The sequence below is a fragment of the Otolemur garnettii genome, unplaced genomic scaffold (assembly GCF_000181295.1).
Source record: "Otolemur garnettii isolate 467f Iridium unplaced genomic scaffold, OtoGar3 scaffold00336, whole genome shotgun sequence".
Taxonomy (NCBI): Eukaryota; Metazoa; Chordata; class Mammalia; order Primates; family Galagidae; genus Otolemur; species Otolemur garnettii.
Genome location: NW_003852731.1, coordinates 323,178 through 334,560, shown reverse-complemented (window position 1 = coordinate 334,560; position 11,383 = coordinate 323,178). Strand labels below are relative to the sequence as shown.

Here is an 11,383-nt window from a genome sequence, read left to right as displayed (position 1 = left end):
GACCAAACCATTCCTCCTGGGTGGACTGGGCCATTCCTCTGAACACCCGTCTTGGTTTTGCTTAGCCTGAGCTTGCTTGTGTGCAGGACCCAGTTCACACATGGCATCCTCTGGACAGCTGTCCCTGACCCCCAGGGCTGCCTGCATGTTGGGTCTGCTGTGTCCCCTAATGTGTGGTGTGTATGCATCTACCACTGCTCTTGTGAAATTCATTATGATAATTGGAGACTTATCTGTCTCACTCTGTGAACTAACAGACCCTTGAGGGCAGCTATTGGGAGTCTTCAGCACCCAGGATGAGCTGCCTGTTGGCAAGATCCACCTCCTTCAGTCTGGACCTTAAGATACAAAGAATGTTTTTAAAATGTAAACACGGGACAAGTAACTCACTGCCTATTCCCTAAGTCTTTAGTTTCATGTTAATGAAGCAGGTATGTACTGCTACGTACCTGTTAATGAACCTAGGAAGCTCAGACAGGGCAAATGAAAATGAAGGTGAAACTCTTATCTTTATGTTACTACAAATTCTCCTATTAAATAAGAAGTGTCAATATTTATCTATTCTACTTTTCTTTTCCCAGCAGAAAAGGGATGCTTACTGATTTTTATGATGCTTCCCATAAAATATGATGGTTGTGTAAGTGCGAGTCCTTGTGGACGGGAGCAGAGCACCCCGCATGTGCTCCAAAGCTGCTTCCCTGGTCTGGCACCCGGGGAAGAGCCAGGAACGGCAGCATGTGTGGACTTCCCAATGATTCAGACAGAAGACCTCAGCACACAGCAGCTACCTTCCCCTGCCCTGCCCACCTCCAAATCCCACCTTTTCAGTCTCCCAGCCAGCAGTCAAATAAGCTTCCACAAAAGATGAAGCCAGGCAGGATTTACAAAAGTCACCTGTATTCCAGCCAAAATATCTTTAAGAGGAAATCCCTTCTGAAGGGAAAAACAGACAACATAAGACACAATACACTTAAAATATGTATTGAAATTACAAATCAAACGCTTCCATAGGATTCCAAAGTACAAAACACAACATTAAAAGGCATTCAAACAGCTCTTTTATACATCACAGTGTTAGTGGCACAAAATGTACTGACATTTCAAAAACACAAACCAAATTTGTTGTTTTTGTTTTACCACCACGTGTCAAATACATAATGCATACATGAGCATGACTCACTCGTGCATATTTCTATACAAGATTAAAATACACCCATAGCAATGTGAGCAACAGACAAAAGAAGGCCAGGCATGTGGCACGTAACTAGCTCTAACTGAAGGCTCCTGGAGTCGTGGAAGACGGGATTACACAAATCAGAGCAAGGGTGAGAGCAGGGGAGTGGGGCTTTAAGTATCTGAAGAGCATGCCTCCCGGTGACGCACCAGGAGTTACATTTAACGCAGGCCCTCTCCTGCTGGGAGTTTTTGGCAATACCAGTCAATAACCTCTTTATTTTACTTGTTTTCATTAGGGCTTGGGTTAATTTTAAGGACTCATGCTTTGGTGTTTTTAAAAGAGACCTCCATGAAGCTTTATACATGCAAATTGTCTTCTCTTGATGATTTCATTGTGGTTTATATATTTATTAATAAATGAGAATCTGAAAAATACATAAAAAGCCCACCCTGGTTGTTTCCCATTCCCTAATTATGTTACCAAGGGAAAATTTTCCCTTCAAGCATCTTAAGTAACTTCTAACTTTTGTAACTAAGTGAAAAGGGTAAACTCGACTTGAGGTTCTTCTGTTTCGCTGGTCATCCCTGTCCCACAGGCCCTGTGTTCTAACCAGAATTGGCCTTGGTCCTAATGGGTTTGATGGAAGAATAAGCTGGAAGGATAACTTGTTCCTTCCTCCGCAGCTCTTCCTGGGCATGGAGGGGCAGCATACCTTCAGAGAGCAGTCCATTCACGCACTCAGAGGTTCTGCTCAGACCGTCAGTCGGCCTCTGCCATGGGCATGTCCCTGGAAAGGCCATGTCTGCAAGGCATTGGCCACGTGTGATGTGGTGAAGCTAGTGGGCTTCCCGCTGCTGGGCAGAGCCAAACAGAGAGGTCAGGCATGTCCAGCAAAACCTCCTCATATGGTCAGTTACCAAAGGGCTGCAGATAAGCTACAAGTCCATCGTGTCCTGAATGGCCACCCCCAGATAGTAGGCCAGCAACCACGGCCTTCTCCTCCCCCCAAGATTAAAAAGCCTCTGAATGAGTGTCATATGCTCTCATGGCACTCAAGTGAAAGCCGTCTGAAAAGGTGCATGGCCATTTCCAATTAAGAAGAATCCTGCTGAGTAAGAGGGAGTCCACCTGCCAACTGCAGAGTCTCCCATGGGGAGTGACGGCCAGACCCAAGTTCCAGTGGAGGGGCCCGCCTTATGCTCTGTCACCGCAGAGATGGATGCAGCATTCTTCACCAACAGAATAGGAGTCTATACAATGGATACAAGTGTGTATGTGTTCTCAGTGTGGTCTTGCTGGTGTGTATAGAGGGAACAGATGGTTGTAATTTTATTACTCAAACTGAGGCATGTGGATGCAAAAAACTCAGAGTAAGAAAGTGACCCCGTCTGGCCCTAGAATCCCTGTGGCCTCCACCTGGGCCAACCTCGTGCTTGTGAACTGCGCTGCTGTAGGTGAGGCACGAGGATGGTGGGGGCCGGAGACTCTCCCAAGGTGGAAGAACAACAGCCCATCCCTCTAGGGATAAGTGGATCTGAGCTCTCACCCCAGGGATGCAGAAACAGCAGCCACATGGACTCCTGCAAAGGGCTGCGGCAAGTACAGGCAGGAGGGACTGGGGTGCAGCAGAGGTCGGTGCTTGGACCTGCCATCTGCACTGGGCATTTTAAGGGGCACTGGCTAAATCGTGTACCCACAGATGGAGGCTGAGGGCTCAAGCCCAGGCCACTGACTCAGAGTTGTCACCCCTCCAGAAAACCCATTCTACCAGCTGATGCCACGGCAGTGCCTGAGGACTGGAGACACTCCCAGCCCTGTGAGGGCTCGGTCTTCCTCAGAGACAGGCCCAGGCCGGTTCTCACTTAGTGACGGAACTTGCAAGTTGCAATTACACAGAGAACTTGGTGAACGTCACTCTGACGCTGATTTTCTAATTGGCTTCAGTTTCATAAAGAAAATCAATGCTAGAGATGAAGAGTGAGGCAACCCTGTTCCTCTAATCTAGTCAGTGCTAGGAAAAGAAAGAAGTTTCTGCACAGGGAAGGTCAACCGTCCCTGCGCCCAACACACACACTCAGCTGTCAGACACGCGCACAAGGGCCACACGGCAGAAACACGCCTGCGACCAGCAAGGAACTGAAATAACGGGATTTGGGTCCTGTTTCGCTTCTTTGTAGAATACTTGGTAAATTTTTAAAAACTCCACTGTGATAAATCTACAATGTTTGCCTTTTTGCTATTTTTAGAAGTTCTACGTTCAATGCAGTTTACTCTTTAAAAGTACCTAAGGCTTTCAGGGTCAATTCTCCTTAAAGAAAACACTTTCACATTCCCTGCTTCTCAGAGTCGGGTGATGGGGCAATACGTTGTCTTCTGATTGATCCGTGCTTCCTGCTGCCAAGGGAACTGTCAGTCACATGCAGCTCTGTAGAAGACCAAGTGGTAAATCCTCACATCGAAATCACCAAGTAAAGGGAAAAGGTTTTTCCCAGCAAGGGCAAAATGGTTAGTGACAGGACTTGCAACTGTGTAAGATATATGATTATTTAAAATAACTGAAGCATTTTAAAAAATGTAAAAAATCCAGGAAGCTCGTCCCCAGCCCCTGGGAGTCCTGCAGCTTCTGCCGAGGCCCCGGCTCTGAGGATCACAGCACTGTTATCTCCTCACTGTCTACCCGAAGACTGGGGCCAGAGGCCAAACCATAGTAATTCCACGTAGGGCCACTTCTGAGTAAAACCATTGGTTTGAAGACAATAAAAGGTTATTTGTTGCCAACTAGATGAGAAGGGATAAGCCCTGTGAGTGGAGTTGAATCACCAAAAGGAGAGGAAAAAAAAAAAGGCAAATCTAATGGAGCTGTCCCTTTAAATATGGCAACATTTTCCAGGCAATGCAGTGATGTAGGAACCACATTGATAACAGCATGTAGCTTACAGCGTTCAAAAAGTTATTACAACAAGTTTCAAGAAAAAACACAGAGTGCATAAGGCTTTCTAAATCTCCTGAAAAGTCATTTAACTATAACTTCTTAAAATGCACATTTCAAGAAAGGCATAGGATGGTTTATATGCACCTTGTTGATTTTCACTATTCAGTTGGGGGAAAAAATGCCTTCTAAAAAGGATTTTCCTAAATGCCACTAGTAATAAAAATGGTTGTCATAAACAGAGCGCTTTGCTCAAGTTGGAATGAACGGTCGGGTTCTGTCTCAAGAGGGATGCAGTCCTCCAAAGACCTCCCTCAACAACATGGCGACATCTGGAAACCGAGCAAGGAATGAAGGATGTGTTGTATGAGAAAGTCTCTTAAGCCACAGCCAGACATTCCCAGTCTATGGCCACAGAGAGAAAACCACCTGGTGTGCTTCTGACAGCACCTCCCTGTCGTCTGCAGAGACTGATCTGGATTGTGCCTTGGCCATGCCTGCCTCGCCTGCTCCTGGGGGGGCTGCCCCTGGGGCCTATGCAGACATTGTGACATCGTCCCTGAAATCGCGGCATCCAGCCTGACACTGTGAAGCTCAATGGGGCACGTAAGGCAAGAAAGATGTTTAGTGAAGGGGACGGGACAGCGGGGCAGGGTGGGGAGAGCCACACTTCCCGGAGGGGAGGCAGGGTCTCGTTCCAGCATGGTGCCTTCCTCTAGGTAGGCAATGGGTCGTCATCGCCTTTACTGCACTTGCACTTGCAGCAAAGTACAAACGGGGTCGCCAGGAGCAGGAAAGGCGAGGCCACCAAGAGCAAGAGCCCAAATCCAGCAAAAATGCCCACGACCTAGGAGGAGGAAACAAAGGAATAGAAGTAAGAAGGGCTGGTCTGTACATTCCAAAGCTAAAGAGTGGCTGACTTCCCCATCTGTCATCCATCCATCCACCCACCTATCTAACCATCATCTACCCATTCGTCCAGCCACCCAGCCACCTATCCATCTACCTGTCCATCCAACCACCATCCACCCATCCATCTCTTCCATCCATACATCTACCCACCCATCCATCCAACTACCTTCCACCCATCCAACCCTCTAACCAACATCCACCCACCCATACATCTACCCACACATCCCACCTACCCACCCACCCATTTATCCACCTACCCACCCACCCATCTATTTATCATTTATCAACCTACCCACCTATCCACCCAACATCCACCCACCCATACATCTACCCACTCATCCCACCTACCCACCCACCCATCCCTCCGTATATCTACCCACCCATCCCTCCGTATATCTACCCACCCATCTATTCATCATTTATCAACCTACCCACCTATCCACCCAACATTCACCCACCCATCCCTCCATATATCTACCCACCCATCTATTCATTCCGTCCATTAACCATCATCTATCTATCCACCCATCTACCCACCCACCCATCTAACTACATCACACATACACCCATCCATCCACCCATATTTTGCCTTTATTTTCCCCTCCTTTGTCTCTTCCCCTCCCTCCCCCTTTCCACTTAACCACCCAACACTGACATATCTACATATGCAATTAGCTAACACTTTCATCTGAGCAACCCCCCCTGAGCTAGACACTGTGTTAGATATTGAACATATAGGCACATAAGATCTTGGCCCTCAAGCAGCCTTCTGGTGGAAAGAGACCAAGATTTAATCAACTGACAACAATACATTTTACAGAAACTGCCACCGGGTTCCAGGTGCCAAGGGACAATACCTACACTTGCTCCCTCCCTGGGGAAAGGTGGGTGTCCTAGAGCAGACAGCTGAGATTATAAGGACGGGGCAGTAGTGAGTGTGCAAGAAAGACTGGTGTCCAGCACTGCCCATGAGGGCATGGAAGGGGCTCCACCCTCATCCCTCCTAGAGTTTAATGCCTAGCACTGGCTGTTATATATTTTGATTTTTGTTTTAAAACATGTTTATCCCTAGTATGAATAAATGCCAGAAGAATTAAGCCCCAAACATAGACATGTTGTCACCTGGTCAGGCAGATGACATGGGGTTTGCTTTTTGACTGGCCTCTTGTGTCAGCCCTGTCCCTCCTAGGTGCTGCCGGTGAAACAAATAAATAAAGTGTATATTATCAAAAAAAAAAAAAAAAGAAGGAAATCTAAAATAGTTTGGGAGCTTCTGCTTAAAAAACCACAAATCATAAAAGAAGCGTTAGATACCCTCAATTCCATAAAATAGACAAAGTTTGGTTTATCAGAACTCTTAAAATTGAACATATGAAGGAGTTACAACCGGGAGAAGATACCACCTGTCTGCTGATGATTCAGAACACATTCCTCCCCTGGGCACCTAGGCAGTCCCAACTACCCAGAGCACAATGTCAGTCTCCAGTGGGACAGGAGACAGCTCTCCTCTGCAGCCACAACCAGGTCGAAATCCTTGACTGAATGCTCCCACGCGTGGCCAGTGGGACAGCATCTCAGCCGCCCCTCAGAGCAGCCTGTCTCTACCTTTGCATGCTGTTTGATAAGTTGGGTCACCCAACCTATGGTGAACTGGTGACACGTGAATGCAAATATCTCCAGGGGAAGGCAGCCAGCAGTAAAGACTGAGATGGGAAATGGTGCCTCAAAACGGAAGTACTCACTCAGGAAGCATGCTATGACATGTGGCAGGCCCAAAGTACAGAATGTAGGTGACAGAGAGATAGACTACAGGCTCAGGGTCCAGAGAGAAGCACTAGACCACACCACGTCCTTCTTACTGGCAAACCCTGAGAGCCAAGAGAACAGTGTTTCTTAACCTGAGTTTCTTAATGTGAGTGCACCGTGGGCGCAGAACACGCTCTTGCAAACCCTCGTGCGTCCTCCAGCACAGGCCAGCCCTGCTCTCAAAACCAACGTCCAGTATGCTCACAGGTGAGACAAAGAGAAATGACAACATTACAGACTTCCCCAGAGTTCTTCTACAAAACAGCATTCGAAGGCTTGGAAAAAATAAAACAAAATCAAAGACATGGAAAGGGGAATGGAACATGATTACTGTACTGAAACTTGGCATCTGGACATGGCACAAATAAGCAGACAATCGTGAAATTGTACTTGATACCCGGATTATCACCAGTCCGATTTCCTCATTTCACAGCTGCAAAATCTATGGCCAGAGAAGTCATCCAACAGCCAGGCCAGGGGTGGTTGCTCACACTTATAATCCCAGCACTATGGGAGGCCAAGGCAAGTGGACTGCTTGAGCTCAGGAGTCCAAGACCATCCCGAGCAAGAGTGGAGTTCAGGACCAGCCTGAGCAAGAGTGAGACCCCTGTTTCTACTAAAAACAGATAAAGTAGCCAGATGTGGTGCTTAAGTGCCTGTAGTCCCAGCTACTTGAGGAGGCTGAGGCAAGAGGATTGCTCAAGTCCGAGAGTTTGAGATTGCTGTGAGCTATGACACCATGACACTCTACCCAGGGCACCAGAATGAGACTCTATCTCAAAAAACCAAACAAACAGAAAAACAAACAAACAAAAAAAACCCCAGAAAAACCCACAAACAGACAGAGCTGGACATTCTAACATAAGCATAGGAGACAGCTTGTGCATATCGAGAGCTGCAGCTGCTCAGAGCTCCCAGCACCTGGGTGAGCCCCTCAGCTCAGTCCCAGAAGACACCACAGGGCCCCCCTTGCACAAGTACAGAAAATGGGTAATCAGCTGGCCATCCCACATGCCATCCTTTGGCTAAAAATGAGTTCTGCCCTTTATTTGAGATGGACCCAGGGCTTAGACAGTTTCCCTCACCCCAAGAAGGGGAGAGCTGGCTTTGGGTAGGACTTTCCCTTGTCAGATGCTGTTGGCATCCCAGAGCGCTGGGATTATAAGCTCGAGCAACCACCCCTGGCCTGGCTGTGGGATGGCTTCACTGGAGCCCTGGGTAGAGGGCCATGGTTTCCCTGCTTTACTCTAGGGAAAAAGAAATACTCCTTTTAACTCCTCTGCATGACGGCTGATCTCTGGGACAGTGACAGGAAAAGAGAGGCCAACACTTCCCAGGGATCCTGTTTTTGTAAATGTTCAGGAGGCAGATAGCGAGGGAGTGGGTGACACACACTGGTGACCTCGGAGCAGCCGTGCATGGACCTCCCTGCACACCACGGTGCAGCCTTCACGGCCACTTGGCTGTTTCACTTTCCTACTTGTTTCAGCACATGGCCTTGCTGGATGGAATAAAACTATGTCACTTGGGATAAAAGAAATTGTACAAAACCTTTACACAGAAAGACACAATCTATCATTCATAGCACACTATCTTCCCAGACAGGTCCATCGACAGTGTGCTAAGAGGTCTGTGGTGTATAAAACTTTTAATCCCATAGAGGTAATGACAGCAGCCTGCAATCATCTCAGGGAGGCACGCTGAAATTCCCCTACATCTCTGGGGACGATTTTACAGAACTTCACGTGCAAATACAGGAAGAGCGGGCGACCAGGAAGCTCGGACCCCAGCGGCTCACACTGAGAGAGCACAGCCCCCACACCAGGAATCACAGGGCCATATTTAAGGTATATTTTTGAGCACGATAGATGTCTAAGAGAAGCAAAGCCCCAAATGATGGAGAGGTGTTTCCCCAGGGAGCTCACGAAACCCAGCTCCGGCAAGGGGTTCTATGCCAAGCACCACCTGTGTCAGAAGACAGCACTCTTGACCAGCTCACGGGATGTTAAAGCCACGTGGGGGGTCACGGTTAGGACTTTAGAGATCAGAACAGGATATGCACAAGCACACAGCAAGGATGTGGACTTATGCCGGGGGACATAGGTATTTGTATGGGCCCTAAAGTGCCCTGTACGTCCACCTAGGGGCCACAAGCAGTCAAGCATAGTTCAACAGTTGAAGCTCAGCACCTACTGTGGGCTGAACATAGGTAAGAGGGGGTGCGTAGGCGGGGCTGAAGCAGAGCCTGAAAAATGGGTGGAAGGATGTGGGCTGGGAGGGAGGGGACCAGAGGGAGCAGGGGAGTGGTGGGAAGGAAGAGGGAGGACAGCGGCACCTCTGCAGGGCTCCCTGAGGGGCAGGGCTGGCGAGGTCTGCTCTGCAGAGGGGAGACTGAGGGCTACAGAGGTTACAAAGGGGTCTCTAGACCACTTCTGTGCACTGTGAATGGGACATACCTTGGCCAGGAGATGTGACCAGAGAGGGGTGGGGCCCTGCCGGAGGGAAGGCTCCTCCCTCATAACCGACTTCATGGAAGACATGACGTCAGACTGGGCACAGAGGGGGCAGAATTCAGATGTGCAGAGCTGAGTGGGCACAGGAAAGGTAGGGAGAGTGCCATGAAGACACAGCAGTCCCAGTGGCAGGCACAGCAGAGAGCAGGGCAAGCACGGTGCCACAGCAAGGCCAGAGGAGAAGGGGGAGACATATGCCAAGACTGGGTCAGGCTGTCCCTGGCTCCCAGAGGACAGCGCCCTGGCCAGCAGCCAGGGTCACCCACCAGCCACACGGTGGGAGAGCAAGCAGCCTTCAGGGAACTTCCGCCCAGCCGTGGGTCTCCCAGCAAATGCCACTTTGGTTTTGGCAGTTTCATTCTGCCGAGTCCTGTCCACACCACAGATCCCAGAGCAAAGTCTGTGTGGGGATGTGAGGCCAGTTACACCAGGAGGCTGGTCACCAGCAATAGGTGGCCAGAGTCCTCAGGTGAGTTGCTCTCTCCCACCTGAACTCAATTTCCCTGAGTTAAGTGACAGATTTGGACAATGTCACTGCCAGTTTCTCACCCTTCTCTGCCTTTTATCTCCTGCCAAGGAGCTTCCACTTACCTAGGGCTATGCAAATACCCCCGAGATCACCCACCAGGGCAAGTACAAATGAGGGATATAGCCCCTCACAGCTTCTACGCTATGTAGGGATGGGGTGCAGCTGCTGCTATGGGTCCCCCCAAATGCTGTGCCGAAGTTGTAACCCCTCAGAACCCCAGAATATGATTTTAATTGAAAGCAGAGGTAATTAAGGCAAATGAGGTTTTAGGTGGGCTTTAATCCAACACAGTAAGTGTCCTTAGACACGGGGAATGTGGGCAGACAGAACACACAGAGAGGAACCACGTGAAGACACAGGGAAGAGACAGGCACCTGAGGAAGGCCTAAAGTGATGACCCACAGTCCTGGATGTCCATGGCTGCTGGCAAGCCCAGGGGCAGGGAGAGGAAGGAAGGACTGCACAGGCCTGGGAGAGAACTCTGCCTCCAGAATGAATTCCCTGTCTTTGTCCCAAGCTACGTGGCCTGCAGTGCATGCTGAGGCAGCCGGAGCAGGCTCCCAGGGATGCGGGCAGGGCGGGGCCAGTGCTGTGCCTACCCAGCCAAGGGACAGAGCTCCCTGCAGCTCGGACCAGTCCTCGAGCTCTGAGGCCAGCAGATGACGGGCCTGCAGCAACTCTTGCCCGAGTCTGCTCTGAACACAGCTTTACTGAGGTGCGACCCGCACACCTCACAGCTCTGCATTCAAGTGTACAGATTCATCAGTGGACAGCGTATTCACTGAGGCGCACAACCTACCACCTGCTTTGCAAATGGCTTACCGGAACCGTGGTAACCCTCGGACATGCTGACAATGGCCACGTCTGGGCTACCAGGAATTGACAACGCAGCAGAGTTAGGGTCTGAGAGGCCAAGGACAGGTCAAGGAAGTTTACTGCCTAGCCCCTGCTAAGAACAGGCTTCACCACCAGAGCTGCTTGGGAGGGTGTACAGCAGTGGCTCTCAACCTTCCTAATGCTGCGGCCCTTTAACGCAGTTCCTGTGAGTCGCAACCCACAGGTTGAGATCCATTGGTGTAGAGGAACCAACGCAGGTGTGGTGGGCTGAAGTCTCTGCCTGGCCCTGCACAGGATCCTCTCTTGAAGGTGGGGCTGACATGGGAAAAGCACCCTGAGTGCATCCTGGGCTCAAACCTCCAAGCCTCCTGCACAAGCAGCCAGGGAGTGTTGGCAGAGGAGCCCTTCTTCCAGCTAACCCTGTCGGTGGTTTCCCACTTCACCAGAACAAGATCCAAACCTCTTTCCATGGCCTGCAAAGCCCTGTGGGATCTGCCCCTGACATTGCCTCTGGCCATCCCCCACAGTCTGGTTCTACTTTGCCACAAGGGCCTTCATCCAAGGCTCAATCCACTCTGCCCTCAGCTCTGTGCCCAGCCCTGCCCACCTCACCCGTGCTCAGCTGCGTGCACCTCCCCTAGGGGCCTTCCTGACCTCTGGGTCTCACAGGTCCTGCACAG

General features: G+C 49.9%; 1 protein-coding gene across 2 annotated transcripts in view; it reads right to left on the bottom strand.

Annotated features, from left to right (window-relative positions):
- Positions 1 to 965: 965 nt before the first annotated feature.
- The window catches only part of RNF144A (ring finger protein 144A), a 112,844-nt gene continuing 102,426 nt past the window's right edge, over positions 966 to 11,383 (bottom strand). For both annotated transcript variants that reach the window (XM_012813905.2, XM_023509070.1), the window contains one exon: positions 966 to 4,953. In XM_012813905.2, the coding sequence (XP_012669359.1) occupies positions 4,822 to 4,953 (132 nt within the window). In that variant the 3' untranslated portion in view covers positions 966 to 4,821. The remainder of the gene's footprint in view (positions 4,954 to 11,383) is intronic.